At 59.8% G+C, this 19449-nt stretch overlaps 1 protein-coding gene and 1 long non-coding RNA gene across 6 annotated transcripts in view; one reads left to right on the top strand and one right to left on the bottom strand.

Moving 5' to 3' along the window:
- The first annotated feature begins 186 nt into the window (after positions 1-186).
- Positions 187-19449, top strand: part of TPCN1 (two pore segment channel 1) — a 58945-nt gene continuing 39682 nt past the window's right edge. Inside the window, exons 1-2 of one of the 5 annotated variants that reach the window (XM_051826580.2) lie at positions 187-343; positions 3779-4015. In XM_051826580.2, the coding sequence (XP_051682540.2) occupies positions 3904-4015 (112 nt within the window). In that variant the 5' untranslated portion in view covers positions 187-343; positions 3779-3903. Of the gene's footprint in view, positions 387-3778; positions 4016-19449 lie in introns of all 5 variants that reach the window. The other 4 variants (XM_051826581.2, XM_070066247.1, XM_051826579.2 and 1 more) reach the window with 4 other exon arrangements.
- Positions 15255-16309, bottom strand: LOC138847453 (uncharacterized). Its single transcript, XR_011385297.1, has 2 exons — positions 16022-16309; positions 15255-15549 (listed from the first exon to the last, which is right to left on the bottom strand). It is a non-coding gene; the product is annotated as an uncharacterized lncRNA (long non-coding RNA).

Below are 19449 nucleotides of genomic sequence, written 5' to 3' on the forward strand. Positions count from 1 at the left end.
GGGCTGAGTGAATAAAGCGGGGCGGGTGGGAAAGGGCGGAGCTTCTTAGTCCCGCCCCTTTTTAAGGAGGCGGGCAGGCAGTCTTGCTTGGGCAGCAAACGAGAACTGAGGAAGGACGTGACGCCTGGCCAATCAGAACTCAGCATGGCAGCCCAGGTAGCCAGTAGGCCGCAGCGGAGGAGGAATGGGGCGGGGCCGGCGGGGTTGAAGGGACGGTAGGCGGTGGAAGGGAGAGCTGGCGCAGCTGCCGTGGTGGCAGCGGCTGAAGTGGCGGCAGCTGCGGCCCCTGCAACAGCTCCGGGCTCGGCGCTTTGGTGGCGGCGCCGGCGGGCTGGGCTGCACGGTGCGGACCCCGGTGCGCGGTCCGGGTTGCTGGGGCGGCGCGTGTAAGAATCCCAGGGATGCAAGGGCTTGGCCGAGGGAGAGGGCAGGGGTCGAGGGTCAGAGGGCGCGGAGTTAGGGGTTGCGTCTGGGCACCCGCGTGTGGGAGGCGGGCAGGGCGAGCCCCGAAGGAGCACGGGGAAGTCCCGGCCGTGCTGTTCTCTCTCCAGTCCGCGCTGAAGCTTTGCACCCCTTTTCCTCGCCCCTGGCTTCCTGGGACGACCCCAGCGTGGGCGCCCCGACCCGGGCAGGGAGCACGTGCAACTGGAGCCGCACTCCCTCCTCCTGCTTTCTCCCTGGCCCGCTCCTTTGCCTGGCGCCCTGGGGTGACCCTGCGGAGACCGGTGCCCGGTCGGGTTGTCCCAGCGAACAGCGGGACGGCAGCTGGCCTCGAGGCCCCAGGACCTGTCTCTAGGGGTGACCTTCTGGGCTGTCCGTGGACCAGAGCCCACTGGGGGAGCCCAGGCTGGGTCTCAGGACTCGGGTCCCAGCGCTGCTGTGCACTGTGTGACCTTGGGCAAACCCCTTTCCCTCTCTGGGCCCCATTTCCCTCTCTGTAAAATGATGGGTTCGAGTTTAAGTTGGGGGACGGTGCGGCGAGTAGGTTACAGGGAGGAGAGGACTTGGGACTGAGCTGGAGTTTACTTGTAAGAGGCAAGTTAAGCCGGCTAAGCCCCCGTCACCTGTGCGGGGTGGGGGGGCTGTGCAGAGACAGGGTCCCCCACAGCAGCACCGTGGACACTTTGAGCCGGGTGGTTCTTAATTGTTGGGAGAGGGGTCTCACCTGTGAGTTGCAGGCGGTGTAGTGGTCTCCCTGGCCTCTGCCCACGGACAAGCCCCCACCCCTGGTGAGCAAAGTCAATCCTGTTGAGAGCCCCTGAGCCGGGAGGGACATCCGTGCAAGCAGGCTGTCGTGGGTTACACAGTTAAACCTAAAATACCAGTAGGACAATAATGAGGAAATTTAGGGAGCTGTGCGCGCTGGCCTGACGGGGTTAAGAGCCTCTTGCTTTCAGAATGAATAGGAGAGATGTGGTCAAAGCCGAGGGATGGATGCAGGGAAGTGCGTTTGTGAATTCTGTTCCGGAGGATGCTTGAAGATACCCACGGTAAAAAGTTAAAAAGCTTAATTTTAAAGACAGCCTGGCGGTGGCTGTCTCTGGAATTCCCTCCTCCTCTGCCTCCTACTGAGATTTAAAAGCAAGCTGAATCCCCAGATAGGGAGGAAACTTAAAAAAAAAAACCTCACAGGAAGTTTGCCGGGCAGAGAGCTGCAGGCGGGGCCGCCTGTGGAGTGTTTACTTCTGTGTCCTTTAGCGGCCCGGCCGCCGCTCCCAGCTGTGCTGGGGACTGGCGGAGGAAGCCGGCTGCCCAGTCGCCGCCCGCCGCCCGGGCGGTGCAGCCCGGAGCCCAGGGACCGAGGAAGGGACCTGCTGCCCTGGTGAGGTCCGAAGGTCACCGGCGATCTGCTGGGCTTTGCCTGTGTCCACCCCAGGAGAGGGCAATGTGTGTAAACAGCCTGGCCGGCCGGCTGCTCTTCCCTAAGTGGAGGACATGGACTTTGGCTGGGTGACCCTGCGCGCCCCCTTCCCTTTCCTCCTGGGAGACCTGAAGCCAGAACAATGCTGGGCTGGAACGGATGTGGGCTGGTTATCAGCAGGGCGCAGGATGCGCTTGGAGGGTCAGCCTGGGCCTGAGAGATGGAGGAGGACCCCGTGGCCGGGCCTGCTGGCCCTTCCCTGGCCACGGAATCCCAAGGCCAGCCCTTAGGTAGATAATGGGGAGCTTGCTCCCTAGCTGTGGGGTCTTAGGCAAGTTACAGACCCTCTCTGTGCCAAAAGTTTCATCCTACCTATTGCATGGAGCTATTTAACATTTTTTTAAACGTGATATTTTATGTATGATGCTAGCAATAACATTTTAAATTATAGTCAAGGGGCTGGTGCTGTGGGTAAAACTGCCTCCTGCAGTGCCAGTATCCTGTATGGGCACCAGTTCAAGTCCCGGCTGCTCCACTTCCCATCCAGCTCTCTGCTATGGCCTGGCCTGGGAAAGCAGTGGAAGATGGCGCAAGTCCTTGGGCCCCTGCACCCATGTGGGAGACCTGGAAGAAGCTCCTGGCTCCTGGCTTTGGATCTGCCCAGCTCTGGCTGTTACAGCTATTTGGGGAGTGAACCAGTGGATGGAAGATTCTCTCTCTCTGCCTCTCTATAACTCTGCCTTTCAAACAAATAAACCTTAAGGAAAAAATTATAGTCAAAGGCTTAATGTGCCACTTAAAAAATATTTATTTACTTGAAAGGCACAGGAACAGAAAGAGAGAGAGAGAGAGAGAGATCTTCCATCCACTGGTTCACTCCCCAAATGTCCACAATGGTCATGGCTGAGCCAGGCCAAAGCCAGGAGTCTGGAACTCCATCCAGGTCTCCTACAAGGGTGGCAGGGGCCCAAGTACTTAGACCGTCTTCTGCTGCTTTCCCAGGTGCATTAGCAGGGAGCTGGATTGGAAGTGGAGCAACCAGGACTGGAACTGGTGCTCCTATGGGGTGCCAGTGTCATACGTGGTGGCTGAACCCACTGTGCCACATGCTGGCCCCGCTATTTGAAGTTTTAATCAACTTTTAACTTGCTAGTAGAGTGCCCAGTACATAGTAAGCACTCATTCAGTATGAACTACTTGTATGTTAATGACTTCTTTTTTGGTCTTTAAAATCTTTATAAAATCACACAAATAAGTATAAAGAGTGGTGGAGATAGAACATATTGGCCCAAATCTCACTCCCAGGTGTAATTACCCTTAACATTTTAGCATTTATTCCTGCAGTCTCCCTCTGCGTATTTTTTTTTAAAGATTTATTTACTTGAAAGTCAGAGTTACACAGAGAGAAGGAGAGGCGGGGGGTGGGGGGGTCTTCCATCCACTGGTTCACTCCCCAGTTGGCTGCAGCGGCCGGAGCTGTGCCGATCTGAAGCCAGGAGCCAGGAGCTTCTTCCAAGTCTCCCACACGGGTACATCTTCCACTGCTGTCCCAGGCCATAACAGAGAGCTGGATCGGAAGTGGAGCAGCCGGATCTCGAACCGGCGCCCATATGGGATGCCAGCACTGTGGGCGGTGGCTTTATCTGCTATGCCAAAGCGCTGGCCCCAACCCTTTGCATATTTTAATGCTAGTATTCTGTGATCCTCTGCTTTTTTTTTTTTTTTTCACCTTGGGATGTAATTCACACACCGTGCACTCGCTGGTGAGACTGGGGATAATTCGTGGGCTTTCAGCGTGGCCACCGGTTGTGCAGTCTCCCCAGCTTCTAGTTCTGGGACGATTCCCTCAGCAGCGGTCATGTTTTAATACTTGCCTCTTTCTGTGTCCTGACCCCCCCCCCCCCACCACCACCACAGAAGATGCTTCTAATGGAGGAGTTTCTGAGACACAGCTCCGGGCCCGTGGCTTTCGGAGGCAGCTCGCGCCAGCAACTGTTTACAGCCCTGGACGTCACCTCCTGAGGGCCGCAGGACGAAAGGACATGGCCGTGAGTCTCGACGACGATGTGCCCCTGATCCTGACCTTGGACGAGGCTGGCGGTGCCCCACTGGCCCCCTCCAGCAGCCTGGGCCAAGATGAGCTGCCCAGCAAAAGTAAGCCAGCAGGGAGGGCTGGGGGCCGCAGCTTTCTGTTCGGGGGAGAGAGAGAGATGGTGGTGGTGGCTTTGATGGGAGAGGCGTGCCCTTGGTCGCTGACCCCGCGCTCCGGCCCCAGGGTCTGGGGGCTGACGCCCCGATAGCCCCAGCCGGCAGAGCTCTGGGGGTCTGCTTCCCCAGTCACTTGCCTCCCTTGTGTGCAGGTGCCGTGGCTCAGTCCGTGGATGCTTGACAAGGACCTCCCTGGCTCGCTTCCCTGCCCCATTCCTTGTTAAAAAAAAGAAACAGATTCCCACAGCAGCCCCTGAGTGTCCCGGTCTGAGGCCCCCAGCGGGACCGCAGCGCCGAGCGCCTCTCTCTGCTCCGTCGATGCCTGGGCTGCCCGGGCTGCCCGGGCCGGGCAGTGAGGGCCGAGCGCCGGTCGGGATCTATTGATTGGCGGGTTTGGGGTTTTGCTTTGTCTTCCTCTGAACCACAGCTTCGTGCAAAGTGAACCCAAGAGAGGTGGGGAGCTTTACATTTTTAAAACCTTAAGTGTCTTTCTGGCAGGACAAGAGGCTTTAAGAACCTTTCTGGTCCCTGTCCCGAAACCATTTGTTTCCCGGGCTTCGGCGGTGGGCTCCAAAGAGGCAAAAATAACCTTGCCTTTCCTGGACGTGGGGTGCAGTGTTCTCGGGCCCCCGTAGCAGACGGTGTCAGCGTCTGCCCGGCACAGGGCCTGCTCCTCTCCCGTTCCCGAGGCACTGGGACGACGGGCACGCCCCTCCCTTCTCCTGTGTCCAGAGAGGACGGGGTCAGTGGCGGGGAGCCCAGCAGGCTGCTGGGAAGTGAGGAGGGGGAGGGGGTGTGTGGGAGCCCTGGCGCCCCCGCAGCGCGCCTCTCTCTGCTGCTGCGTGATGGCCCCATCCCGGGTGGCGGAGCCAGGCGGCCCAGGAGGGTTGAAACAGGAGCCAGCTCCTTCCCGAGCACCACTCACGGCTGAGAGGCCGCGGCTCCCGTTTCAGCCTGGTTGGGGTCTGCTTTCTCTCTCAGCAACCCTTGCAAGGTAGGCGGTGTCGTCCTTGTCGTACAGACAACACCATGGGTCAGAGACGCTCGGTAACTTGTCTGAGGCCACACAGCAAGCAAGTGGCTGAGCACAGACTTGAACCCAGGACCGTCTGGTCCCAAAGTGTCTTCCTCTTTCCCTCCTGTTCTGTTTCTCCATTTAAAAAGTTTATTTACTTATTTATTTATATGTATTTGAAAGGCTGAGTTACAAAGAGAGACATACCGAGTGAGCTCCTATCTCTGGTTCACTTTCCAAATGCCTACAATGGCCAGGACTGGGCCATGCCAAAGCCAGGAGCCAGGAACTCTATCCGGGTCTCCCACAGGGTGACGGGACCCAACCGCTTGAGCCATCACCTGCCGCCTCTTTGAGTACATTAGCAGGAAGCTGGAATGGCGAGCGGGGTCAGGACGCACTCCCAGGATGCCGTGTTCCGGGTGGGGTCAGGACGCACTCCCAGGAGGCCGTGTTCCGGGTGGGGTCAGGACGCACTCCCAGGAGGCCGTGTTCCGGGTGGGGTCAGGACGCACTCCCAGGAGGCCGTGTTCCGGGTGGGGTCAGGACGCACTCCCAGGAGGCCGTGTTCCGGGTGGGGTCAGGACGCACTCCCAGGAGGCCGTGTTCCGGGTGGGGTCAGGACGCACTCCCAGGAGGCCGTGTTCCGGGTGGGGTCAGGACGCACTCCCAGGAGGCCGTGTTCCGGGTGGGATCAGGACGCACTCCCAGGAGGCCGTGTTCCGGGTGGGGTCAGGACGCACTCCCAGGAGGCCGTGTTCCGGGTGGGGTCAGGACGCACTCCCAGGAGGCCGTGTTCCGGGTGGGGTCAGGACGCACTCCCAGGAGGCCGTGTTCCGGGTGGGGTCAGGACGCACTCCCAGGATGCTGTGTTCCGGGTGGGGTCAGGATGCACTCCCAGGATGCCGTGTTCCGGGTGGGGTCAGGACGCACTCCCAGGATGTGGGAGTCAATCTGAGAGGGGTCAATCTGAACGGCTGCATCAAATGCCCGCCCCTTTCCGGGTTGTTTTCCAAGTCCTTGCTGGGCGCCGTCCCCTGAGCTGGCTGGGAGCAGCAGCCGGGCCTCCCCCGGAAGAGGAGCTACAGGTGCGCAGACCCTGTCATCTCCCGCGTGGGTTCCAGTGCTGACTGTCCATCTCGGGTCGCCCCAGCCCTGCTGTCTGAGCGGAGCCTCTGACACACAGACCCCACCTCTCACAGACCTCGGGTGAGCTGCTGCGGCAACACCGGCCTCCCAGACTGTAGTGCTGCTTTCAGTACCGGTGACTCCACTTCTGATCCAGCTTCCTGCGGGTGAGCCTGGGCGGCTGCCAGCCGCATGGAAGACCAGGTTGGAGTTCCTGGCTCCTGGCTCCTGGCTCCAGTTTGTGCCAGTTCTGGCTGTTGTGGCTATTTGGGGAGTGAACCAGCAGACTGCAGATCTTTCTCTCTCCCCCCCAACTCCTTGGTCACCCTCACTCCCCGCCCCCTGCCCCCGCCACCCTGGTCACTCATAAATAAATGAATCTGTAAGAAAAGACCTCCGGGACTTCCTGTCCCCACAGGATGCAGGCAGAGCTCTTCAGCGGGGGCGCCAGGCCCTGGGGTACCCCAGCACTCCTTGTTTGGCCCCCTTTCCTGCCGTGGCCCACCATAGCACAGGGAAGCCCCGCCCACCCTGCAGCCCCTCCACCAGGCTGGCGGGCCCATCCGAATGCCTTTCCCGGGCTCCCCCTCCCCGACAAGCCCTCCCCGCGCTCCCCCTCCCCGGCAGAGCTGCTTCCTCACTGTCCTTTCCCACTTCGGGGTCTTGGTGCAGCGTCTGTGACCACCAGGTGCGCACTGCCTGGTAATTACTTGTTTAGCCACCTGGGCACCTGCTGGGCTCTCAGTTCCATTTGTGTTCGGATCACGTAGCTCGATGCCTGCGATTCGTAGGTGCTGGACAAATCGTGGTCGGGAGGAACCCGGGTGGGTTTCTGGGGTGGTCTGTCGGGGGCCCTCGTCCTCCTGGGGAGCCCTGAGTCCCATTTCTCCCAGCACAGCTGGTGGTCCTGGAGACGTCATCCCCCACCCTGGCCTGGCTGCTGTAAACCCTTTGGGTGTCAAGGGGTTGGCAGAACGCACTGGGAAGCCACCTGCAGAGGAGACAGGGACGTGGGCCTGGGCCCTGAGAAGTGAGCAGGCTTGGTGAGGGCATAGGGCTGCCCCCTGCCCTGTTCCTGCAGGCCCCACGTGTCGGTGTCTTCGGGCGGCTGGAACTGAATCCCACAGACTGGGTGGCTTAGGCAGTGAGCATTTGTCGCTCAGAGTTCTGGGCCTGGGAGTGCAGGGGCAGGGTGTGGCAGCACATGGCAGGGTGTGGCAGGCGTGGCAGCACGTGGCAGGGCGTGGCAGGCGTGGCTGCTCCTGAGCCTCTCCCTGGCTTCCAACTCGATCATCCCCCAGTCTCTGTGTCCTCTTGCAAGGTCACTACCCATGTGACACCATTTGACCTTTTCCCAAGGCTCTGTCTCGCTCTCCCTCCAAGTGCAGGCCCATGCTGAAATACTGGGGGCTGGACTTCAGCCTAGGAATTTGGGGGAGAGGGTGTGCACTCCGGCACATTCTACTCCCTCCCTAGCCTCAGATGTGGGTACCCAGGGATCTGGCTGTGCTGCCCGTGGGCTTGAACCCTGTGCCCAGGGCCTGAGCACTGCAGGGGGAAGTGCGGATTCTATCCAAGCCTCAGACATCTCTGCTGAGATGCTAATGAATGACTCATAGGCGGGAGGAACGGTGTCAGGTTGAGGAAGGAGGCAGGTATGAGCAGAGGTATTTAAAGCCCAGAAAGTAGGAATAACCTTGAGATCAGTGGGGTTGGACAGAACGGTGTAGACAGCAGTGTGCCCAGGGTGTAGTCCAGGCTGCATTGCTCAGGGACCCACGCTGTGCAGGTCTGAATGTGCGGCTAAGAGGCAGGCCCCATCCCCCCCCCCCCCCCCCCCCCGCTTCTGGGCATGCTTGACTTTGCCTTCACTGTGCCTTTGTGCCCACCTGCTGCCGGTGGGGGCCTGCTCCACCTGCCTTTCCTGGGTGACCAGGGAGGTGGCTAAGGTTGGAGAGACAGCAGGGGCTGTCACCAAGGGGGGCCAACGCCAAGGTGGATCGAGGCGTCCCCAGAGCACTTGTCAAAGAGTTAAGGAAGCCCAGCGGACTTGTTAGCTTTTTTTGTTTTGTTTTAAAAGTTTACTATTTATTCGAAAGGCAGAGTTGCAGAGAGAGAAGGAGCCCACCTCTGCTGGTTCATTCCCTAAAGCCAGGAGCCAGGAGCTTCCTCCGGCTCTCCCACGTGGGTGGTGGGGTCCCAAGCACTTGGGCCATCTTCCTCTACTTTCCCAGGTGCATTCACAGGGAGGTGGATCAGAAGTGGAGCGGCTGGGGCTCAACCTGGTGCCCCTATGGGATGCTGGAGTTGTGGGCGGTGGCTTAACCTGCTGTACACAGCGCCTGTCCCAACTTGCTAGCTTTTGTCACTTGGGATAGTCTGGGTGGTGGCAGGGCAGAGCACATGGACTCTGAATGAAGCCGCTTCCAATCCTAGCCGAGTACAAGGCGTGGCTTCCGTGACCCTCGGCCTCCTCTTCTGCAGAACGGGATCATTACAGTGTCGACCAGCCCTGTGTGGGGGATTCGGTGAGGTCGTGTGTGTGTGTGTGTGATGCTCAGTGCTCGGCGGGTCGTGGATGTCATTGGCCACGAGCAGGGGTCCCGAGCCCAGGCCGAGTTGCATCCTTTCTGCTGTGCCGCTGGCTCCACGGGTGGCCACTGCCACGCAGGGGAGCCGGGTCGCGTGGCAGCAGGAGGCCGAGGCGCAATTAGATTTCCACCACCTCCCACAGAGCAAGGGCGGCGGTCGTGGTCCCCCTGGCTTTCTTAGGGCCTCGCCAAGGCAGAATGCTGGGTGTCATGAGACAGGCAGTGGCACCAATTAAAATGAGTGAGCACCTGGCGTGCCGGTTGGAGGCTCGTCCCTGAGACGCGCAGCCTCGGCGCCTGCATGGGGGGATCCTGTCTGTTGCCCAGGCCCCCCGCCATGAAATGCGCTCTCTCCCCCTCCGCACGCCACAAGCTGTCGAGCCCCACTGGCAGCCGCGGCAGCTGGGTGCACGCCTGCTGCTCCGCGCTCTCCCGATTGCCTCTGGAGGTCTAAGTTCACGTCTGCTCCGAGAGCGCGCTGTGAGCTGGGACAGTCAGCAGCCCAGCCTCCACCCAGGAGGGCTGCGTGGCTCAGGGCAGGGGGGAGACCTGCCCTCTTCAAGGGCGGCACCCTAGCAACATTGCTCCCAAGACGGCCCCCATCCCTCCTTCTTGCCCCAGGAGTCCATGGGCAGCTGCCCATTCTTATCCTTGGCTGGATTCCCTGGCCTGGCCATATTCCGATTCTGCCACCCTGTAGGTGGCGGCTTAACCCGCTGTGCCACAGCCCCGACTTTGAACTGGGTTCTTAATAAGGCCTGTTATACTCATCAGAGCTCCATACCTGGCCCTCCCTCTGAGTGATAAAAATAGCAGAACTGGTGGTGTTGCACTGTAAGATTGGGGTTGGATCATCCCAGAGAAGCTGGGGAACACAGCAAAGAGAAATCAGACCCCACGGCATCCATTTCACCTCTGTGAACGTCATGGCCAGATACTCATCGGGCCACGTTTTCCCTTGTGGTGGTTGGAGCAAGAAAATTTGTGCTGGCTGGCGCCGTGGCTCACTAGGCTAATCCTCCATCTTGTGGCACTGGCATACCGGGTTCTAGTCCCGGTCAGGGCGCCGGATGCTGTCCCGGTTGCCCCTCTTCCAGGCCAGCTCTCTGCTGTGGCCCAGGAGTGCAGTGGAGGATGGCCCAAGTACTTGGGCCCTGCACCCCATGGGAGACCAGGAGAAGCACCTGGCTCCTGGCTTTGGATTGGCGCAGTGGCCAGCCATAGCAGCCATTTGGGGGGGGGGGGGTGAAGCAACGGAAGGAAGACCTTTCTCTCTGTCTCTCTCTCTCTCACTGTCTAACTCTGCCTGTCAAAAAGAAAATTTGTGCTGAGTAGCAGGAGTCAAGATTTAGGAATGGGGGCTGGCCTTGTGGCTCAGTGGTGAAGTCACAGCTTGTGACACCAGCGTCCCACATGGGAGGTGCCAGTTCAAGTCCCAGCTGCTCTGCTCCGATCCGGCTCCCTGCTAATGGCCTGGAAAAAGCAGTAGAAGGTGACCCGACTGTTTGGGCCCCTGCCACCCACATGGGAGACCCTGATGAAATTCCAGGCTCCTGGTTTCAGCCTGGCCCAGCCCTGGCCATTGCAGGTATTTGGGGGGAGTGAACCAGTAGATGAAACAGCTCTCCCTCCCTCTCCCTCCCTCTTCCTCCCTCTCCCCCTCTCCCCCTCTCCCTCTCTCCCCCTCTCCTCCTCTCCTTCTTTCTTCTTCTCCCTCCCTCCCTCCTTCTCTTTCTCCCTCTAAAAAAAAAATCATTGAAACCAGGGAAGGATACAGGAGGACAAGCTTGGAGCAGGGCTGTGGAGGCCTTGGAAGGCCGGCTGGGACTGCGGAATGGCCCGGTCCCCAAAGCTGTGGGTTCGAGGTGGCGGCTGAGCCCACACTGGGGTTTTCCTGGAGGATGTCCGGGCCTGGGCTGGACAGCTGGATTGGGGCCAGGGGAGCTGGTGGTGCCTTTTGTCCCAGGACCTCCTGTGCTTGTTGGTCTTTCCTGGAGGGACTGGCTGCATTGTACAGTACCCCTCCTCCTCTCCCAGGCACCCACGAGGCTCAGGTTCAGAGGAAGTGACCTCGAGCGTGAGACTCAGGCGTTCAGCCGTCCTGGAGCCGGTGGGGGCTCTGCACTCCTGGGAGGGTGGCTGCCCCTTGGTGCCGGCCGGGCGTTGTTAGGTGGGGCCCCAGGCCTGCACCACATTGTTCATGTGCTCTTTTATGTTGCCTTTATTATTATTATTATTATTATTATTATTATTTTTGGCCAGGCAGAGTTAGACAGTGAGAGAGAGAGAGAGAGAGAGAGAGAGACAGAGAAAGGTCTTCCTTCCGTTGGTTCACCCCACAAATGGCCGCTACAGCCGGCGCGCTGCGCTGATCTAAAGCCTGGAGCCAGGTGCTTCTCCTGGTCTCCCATGCGGGTGCAGGGCCCAAGCACCTGGGCCATCCTCCACTGTACTCCCGGGCCACAGCAGAGAGCTGGATTGGAAGAGGAGCAACCGGGACAGAATCCGGCGCCCCGACCGGGACTAGAACCTGGGGTGCCGGCGCCACAGGCGGAGGATTAGCCTAGTGAGCCACAGCGCTGGCCGCCTTTATTTTATTTGAAAGGCAGGGACTGAGAGACCCAACATCTGATTTGCTCTCTGCCTGCCTACTCAATCAGGGTTGTGCCCGGCTGAAGCCAGGAGCCCGGAACGCCACCTGGGTCTCCCATGTGGGTGGCGGAACCTAAGTACTTGAGCCATCAAGGGTGCGGTAGCAGGAAGCTGGATCGGCAGTGGAGTGGCTGGGACTCGAGCTCAGGGACTCCGACAAGGGATGCAGTTGTCCCGAGCTGTGACTGCGCCACTGCGCCACACGCCCGCCCCATGTACCTGCACTTTTCCTCTGAAGTCCGAGTTTAAGTATCGGCAGCTGGTTCCTAGGTCTTAGATGCAGCCAGCCGAGGACGATGTGGTCAGCAGGCCGCCACTTTACGCTGTGACTTAGAACAGTCGGCTCCTGCCTTCCGTGCACAGCAAACTGCTTCCAAGGAAGGAAATCGGTGCACGCCCTGCGGCGAGCTGTGTGGCCCCGGGTTCTCTTCCCCCTGGGGTGGTGTCCGTGGCCAGGAGAGCTGGCCCGGTGGCTTCCTCCCTGCCTCCAGGTGTGTTGCCCAAAGAAAGACCAGGCTGTTGGTGCTGCAGGGTGGAGGAGTCAGCCAGGCCGGCAGGCGAGGGTGAGCGGGCAGCCAGGTGGGTTGAGAAGAAAGTAACAGTGTAATAGCCACTCTCTCGTCTTTGTATATTACCTCCTTGTCATCAGCTGCAAAACTAGGGCTTCTCAATGGCTGGCACACGCGTGTTTCTGTAGGACTAGGAGCACTGTGGCACTGACGAGAAACGTGCGGGAGCAGGACTCCCCGTGTGGTTGCCAGCGAGACGCATCAGTGGATAACAGGCCATTTTGTTGTGTCTTTCAGAGTGCGGAGGGGGTGAGGGAAGGTTGGGTTGGGGTGGGACAGGGAAGTGGGAGTGGCTTCCTGCTGGGGCAGGAGGAGGTGGAGTAGTGGGCGTGTCCTGAGGGTTCCAGAAAGGGGATTAAGCTGAGTGTGCTGTCTTCAAAGAGATGAGGAGCAGGAAGTAAAAAATTGTCCCGAAGGAAAGCTCGAGGTGGGGCTGGGGGGCCACCACCCAGGACGCCCGCATCTGAGATCCAAGTGCCTGGTTTGGTCCCGGCTCCTCCGCTTCCGATCCAGCTTCCTGCTAATTCATCTCCTGAGGGGCGGCAGCTGATGGCCCGAGTCCTTGGGATTGAGCCGGCCCCAGCTGTTGTGGGCATTTGGGGAGTGAACCAGTCAGTCTCTGTCTCTCAAATAAAATGAAAATAAACAAATTAAAAATGTTAAAAGAGCAGGGCAGGAAGCAGAGGTGGAGAAGCTTTGGAGAGGGTGGGTGGATATGGGTGGATATGGGTGGGACCCAACCCTTTGGGGGTCTCCTTGTCCCTACTGCAGGGCCGTGCTGAGCAGTGAGGCCTTCATCCCAGGGCGGTGGGGAAGCCTGAAGTGCTTTCAGCAGGGGGTCGCGGTCACATCGCCGTGGGGGACAAGAGCAGGTGGCACGGTGGAGGCCCACGTGGGGCCGCCGTTGTCTGGCCCGAGCAGTGTTTTAAGGGTGGCGGGAGCAGGCGGGTGTTAGACTTGGTCTCAGCTGGAGCTGTGGAGCCCTGTCCTCCAGCCTCCCCGGTTTCTCACCTTTGTTGCCTGTCGGCAGCCCCGGAAGTGAACTCTCTAGCCGAGGCTGTGAAGCCCCCCTGGGGAAAAGCAGCAGCTCAGCTCTGGACCTGTGTGCTTTAGGGGCAGGTGGAGGCGGGATGCTGAGGAGAGGGACGGAACACCCAGGGCAGGGCGGGCGGGTAGGGGGCGGAGCTAGGCCTGGCAGAGGGAAGCGCAGGTGTGAGCCTGTGGGGCAGGGCCAGAGGGTGCATGCTAGGGGGATGGATGGGAGCATGCGCCCTGGGTCAGACCTGCTGAGTCTGAATCCAGCTCTGCCACCTGTTGCTGGTCCTTGGGCAGGCGGTGTGAGCTCCCCAAGCACCCCCGAGCTGGAAGAGTACCGGTACCAGTACTGTTCTGCAGTTCTAACCATCGGCACAGTGCCTGGCTTATACCCTGCTGCGCATTTGGTGGGCACTGTGGACAGGGCCTGGGCGTCAGAGCAGGTGGATCTGCTTTAATGGAGAGCCTGGGATGCCGACGGCAAGAGCCGCTAAGTGTCTTTGGGCCAGAAGGGGACGTGATGACACAGCGTCCTTGTCCTAACCTCCTGCCGGCTCTGGGTGCTGTCTGTAGCCACCCTGTCCCTGGGATGGGCCAGCCCTGAGCAAGGGTGACTGCTCCCTGCAGTGACGGTCATAGGTTTGGCACCTCCCCCGGGGCCAGAACCGGGCTGGGCCTTATGCGTTTGTACAGGCTCGGTGTGGCCCCGCCTCCTCGGAGGCGCTCAGGAGTTGTCTGGGTGGTGCTGAGCTGGGGGTCGTTTTTCAGGTCCCTGGCCCAGCAGCATCTGCACGGGGGGCGTAATTCGTGGGCACCAAGCAGGGTGGGTGTGATGAGGACGTTTGGCTGTGCCCTCGCCCCACCCTCCCTCTCCCACCACACCCTTCCCAATCCCACCACGCCAAGGGTCAGGCAGGACCTCCGCGTGCCAGGGCGGCCCTCAGGTTTGAACAGCCTGGCTTCTGGCTGTTTCCGGCAGGGCAGACACAGCCTGATCTCAGGTGGTCAGGAGGGTCTCAGTCTGCGCAGCCAGACGGCCTCGCTGGGGACGCAGGCGCAGAGCGCAGCGCACAGGCCGCTTACTGTGTGGTCAAGCACTTTCCCTTTATCTCCTTTTAAAGTTGATTGATTTATTTGAAAGACAGCATGCCGGAGAAGATGTGAGAGATCTTCCAGCCACTGGTTCACTCCCCAAATGCCTGCAAAGGCCAAAGCTGGGAAAGGCTGGAGCCAGGAACTCCATCCGGGTCTCCCACGTTGCTGGCAGGGACCCAAGTCTTGGAGCCACCGCCTGCTGCCTTCCAGGGTGCGCATCAGCAGGAAGCTGGGTGAGAAGTGGGGCAAGGCTCGGTCCTCGGCGCTCGGTAAGGAACGCAGCGGCCTAACCCGCTGTGCCGTACGTAACGCCTGCCCCGGTTGCACATTATCAGGATGCTAGCATAGTAAGTGGGGCCGGGATTTGAACCCGGGCACTCTGATGCGGGACATGGGCATCCCAGGCAGCGTTGTAACCGCTGTGCCGCACGCATGTGGAGCACGTGCAGGTGGCTCCCGTGAGGGCTCTGGGGATGCCACCGCCTCCCCTCCAGCAGCTTCGAGTCTGAGTGTCCTTCCTGCCCCCTCCAATGACAGAGACTTCCCAGGGCCACTCCTGCTGCTCTTGGTGGAGACAGCGAGCCCTTCCGACTTGCACAGGACGTGTGCAGTGAGGGGGCAGACGCTTTAACCTAACAGCATCACAGATGTGCATGTTGAGGTTTTGAGAGAAGAGTGATGTGCACAGGCTGTGGGGCTCATTCGTGCAGCAACTGTGGGTCACCGCAGGCCAGACAGATGCCGGGCAGGTGCAGGAGAGTCGGGGCGGGGAGGTCTGTAACCACAGAGCTCTGCTGCTTCTGTTTCCTGGCCTTGCTCGGAGGGAAACATGTCTGCCCAGGCGCTCGGGGCCTTGGACGTCTCATTAGGGTAATCAAGGACGCAGTACCCTTAGACCTCCTGGCTCGGAGGGGGTAGACCAGTTCTCCAAGGGCGTGCATGCGCCTTGAAGAGCAAGGGCTGTGATCCGGCCACCCTGCTCAGCAGCAGCCTCTGCACTTGACCTTGCCAGGCGGGAAGTCGCACTCCTGCCTGCTGGCCTCCACCTCTTACTACACCCCGGGGTCAGAACCAGTCATCAAAAGTCTCAAGACACGGGGTTGCTCACCGACCCTCATTTATTTAGTAAGAGCAGGCGTTGGGCGCAGTGCTTGGCGTGCCCACGTCCCATAGCGGGCTGCCTGGGTCCCAGTCCTAGCTCTGCTTCGGATTTGAGCTTCTTGCTGATGCACACCCTGGGGGGCTGCAGCCATGGCTCAAATACTTGGGGCCCTGCCCCCCCCCCCCACGTGGGGGGCCTGGATTGAGTTCTGGGCTCCTGGCTTCGGCCCGGCCCCCGCCAGCTGTTGCAGGTTTTTCGGGGAGTGAACCAGTAGATCGCAGGTCTCTGTGTTTCTAATAAATGAGCATTAAAACAAGAAGCACATCATCGCGTTTATGTCCTCGTTCAAATCTTCCACCGCCGCACATCCCCGGGAGCTGCAGGAAGTCCCTTCTGCTGCTGAGCTCTTCCTGCTGCGGCCTCTGGAGCTGCAGCCTTTGTCCCCTTCCTCCAGGGAGCCTTCCGGGGGCCTCCCCACCCCTCCCCGGCAGGTTAGGGCGGTGGCCTCTCTTGTTCTGTGCTCCCCACTGTGCAGGCCCCCACCCTCCCCAGCACCTGTGCATGATGGACTGGTAGAAACAGGTTCTGCTTGTGACTTGGGGGGGGTCCCCAGGGTTATCAGGATGTGGAGTCTTGGTGACCCCTCGGGACACAGGTGGGAAGGCAGAGCTGGCGAGGGCCACCATACGAGTCACAGCCCTGCGTTCATCCAGCGTGGAGCTGGCGTTTGTAACTCGACTCCCGTACAGCTGAGGCTTCACTGACCTGTGTTTGTCTTTTCTTCTGTCTCGCGTCTCTGTGATGTCCATTTGGCGAGGCCGGGTGGGACGGAGCTGGGAGGCAGGGGGCCCATGCCCTGTGCTGTCTGAGCAGGTGGCGGTTGTCTGGGGTGCTGATGTGTTATACAACTCCCCCTGTTTCCGGCAGTACAAGTTTTGCAGAGGCAGGGACCAGGTCTTTTGTACACATAACCCAGACATTTAATAAATAGACATGAAATGACATGCAGTGAGTCATCAGGCCCCAGAAACACACAGGATCCCCAGGGATGCTGACTGTCAAGCTTAGCCAGCGCCTGGAGCCATCTGGGGTCACGGGAGTGTCATTCCCATGTGACCAGATCAGAAATAGCCCGTGCAGGGCGTGGCCCTGCCTCCCCTACGAGCGGCGAGCAGCCTACTCTTTGGACGTCTCCGTCTCTGCTTCCAGCATTTGCTGCTCTCTCGGAGCGCGCACTTGTCCCGTAATTGCTGTCTCAGCCTGGGGGGAGCTCACTCCCTGCCTCGTCTCGCATCTGAGAACACCCCCCCCACCCTCGCAGCCCGCCCGTCTCTCTTTAATCTCTTTCTGTTACATTGGTATTTCATTTTATTTTTCGTGTTCTCTTAGCCCTTGCAGAGAATTAGCTCGGGCAGAGCGGCCGCGCTCGGAGCTGGCTAATGGCCTGGCGCCGCTCCAAGCTGCCGGCTGCGCTGGCTTTCACTTGTGGGTGGTCGCGGGCAAGCGTGCTCGCTTCTCTCTGTGACTCTCCAGGGTCCCCTCTTGTCGCGGGCTCGACTGTTCACTCTTGGCTGGCCCGCCTGGTTGTCGCCATCCTGTTTGTTATGCACACCCCGGAGCCAGTCTGGTCACCTCACCAGGGCCGGCTTTTATTAGCACCAAAGTCCACTCGGCTCCCAGGACAGTTGGCCCATTCGGCTTTGTTGCTGTGTTCCTCTGGGAGGACAGTGGCCGTCCCGCGGTGTGTGGATGCTGGCGGTCTGGCGACGGGTGTGGTCAGGGCGAATCTCAGGCTGGATGAGTGTGTGTGGGTGGCGGGGAGGGGCATGACGCTCTGCTCTCACGGTTCTTCAGGCTCGGCTGCTCGGTCTCCCGTGAAGAATGGGCCTGAGTTTCTAGTGTCGTCTCTGGGTAGGCGAGTGACCTTGAACGAGAAGCTAAGCTTGTTTTCTTCATCTGTCAGATGGGGATAAGAATGTATACAGTCAGGTTGATGTAAAGATGAACCGGCAGTGGGCACTCGGCCCTGCGGGGAATAAGATGCCACCCGTGGTGCCTGCATCCCGTATCCAGGTGTGCGGGTTCGAGTCCTGGCTCTGCTTCCAATCCCAGCTTCCTGCTACTGTGCTCCCTGGGAGGCAGCAGGTCGTGGCTCCAGGACTTGGGCCCCTGCCACCCCTATGGGAGACCTGGATCGAGTTCCAGGCTCCTGGCTTCAGCCTGGCCCAGCCCGGGTTGTTGCAAGCATTTGGGGAGTAAAGCAGCGGATGGGAGATGTCTGTCTGCTTCTGTCTCTTTATCTCTGCCTTTTGGGGGAAAAAAATTAAGACAAATTTTAAGCATGTAAAAAAAATGAAATAGGAGATTTTATATAACATGTAGCACCAACTCACCGTATGGAAACTAATAGTGAAATATCAGGGTTTCATTTTCATTTCTTTTTTTTTTTTTTTTAAGATTTATTTTATGTATTTGAAAGGCAGAGTTACAGAGAGAGAGAGGGAGAGACCTCTGATTGATTCCCCAAGTGGCTGCAATGGCTGGAGCTGGGCAGGTTCTAAGTCAGGAGCCAGGAGCTTCTTCCAGGTCTCCCACATGGGTGCAGGGGCCCAAGGACTTGGGCCATCTTCTACTGCTGTCCCAGGCCACAGCAGAGAGCTGGATCGGAAGAGGAGCAGCCGGGACTTGAACTGGCGCTGATATGGGATGCCGGTGCTGCAGGCAGCCAGCGGCCTTACCCGCTACACCAGTACCTGCCCCCCGGGGTTTCGTTTTCAACACAGTAGCAATGTTGCCCTCTTTTGAGAACTTGAGCCCTTTCCTTCCTTTGGTCCGATTCCCAGCGTCCTCTTAAGGACTGTGTCAGGGTTTTCCGGGAGGACCGTGTCAGGGTTTTCCGCGAGGACCCCGCAGCAGCAGCTGCCTCCCCTGCCTGCCACCCCCACCGCAGAGCAGGGAGATGTGAAATCAAAACCGCTCCATCCCCTGCACCTTGTTTTCTTTCCCTTTTAGTATTCTTGACTAAAGATGGCAGCGAGAAAGCTCCCATCTGCTGGTTTCATTCCCATATGCCCACAACAGCCCGGCCTGGGCTGGGGCCAGAGCCAGGCGTGCTGGCTGGGACCAGGTGTGGCAGGGACCCAGTTACTTGACCCATCATCGCTGCCTCCCAGGGTCTGCATTAGCCGGAAGCTGGGGTCAGGAGCCGGAGCCGGGAGTCAAACCCAGGCCCCCCGAGGTGGGATGCAGGTGTCCAGCCAGCTCAGTGCACAGCCTGTGCCTGGGGAGAGAAAAGGAAACTGAGTCAGAAGCAGGGAAGACCAAGCCCAGTGCCTGGCCACCGCCTGCCCAGGGTTCCAGTCCCTGGAGTCGTGGCACACCACCGTCACCAAGCTCCCCCCGTGGCTCAGTGCTCCTCCAGCGGTCACTTCCCTGGCGGCCTCCTCACCCCTTCCTGCTGCTCTCCGGGACAGAGCCACCTGCGGTGACAGCAGCAGCAGCAGCAAACCCAGGTGTCACCCGGAAGCCGTGTCCAGCTGTGCCAGACCTCGGCTCTGTGCCGCGTGGCCGCGTGTCAGCTGACTCCTTAGCCCTCACTCAGGTTGAGTGCAGACCGCTCGCTCGAGAGGGTCCTGAGAGCCCCGGGGCACTGTGGGAATCGCCTTTCATCTCGTCTGCCCTCTCCCGACCCCCGTTCCGCACCCTGTGCACTTCCCAATTAGCATTTCTGCTGCTTCCAAGTGAACGCGGGCCAGATGTTCGCACAGGTGCTGTGCTCCTCGCTGGGTGACAGTGGAGTGCGCGTGCCTGCGTGTGTGCGTGAGCGAGCGTGTAAGTGAAGTGGGTGGCCTTTGCGATCGCTTCTCTTAGCATCCACACGGCAGGTGCTCAGCTAATCCTCGAGTGACAGTAGCAGGGACGCAAGCCCTTTGTTTCCTGTCCGGGAGACAGGAAGTTCTGAGTGCGGCCTTGGACCTCCAGGGCTGAAAGAGGAGGAGCCGTGTCCTTCCTCACCACATCCTCATGACCTCGGACACCTGGCGCGCCGTGGGGACGTCTCCAAAGGGGGCCCAGGGTGGCCCCCTGTCTGCGTGTGAGCTCCCATTGGCAGAGATAGAACTGGCGGATTGGCGGTTCAGAATGCTTACGGCTGGGCGGTGGGGGTAACCGGGAGCCCTGACCATGGCTGTGTG

The sequence above is a fragment of the Oryctolagus cuniculus genome, chromosome 21 (genome assembly GCF_964237555.1).
Source record: "Oryctolagus cuniculus chromosome 21, mOryCun1.1, whole genome shotgun sequence".
NCBI classification, from domain to species: domain Eukaryota; kingdom Metazoa; phylum Chordata; class Mammalia; order Lagomorpha; family Leporidae; genus Oryctolagus; species Oryctolagus cuniculus.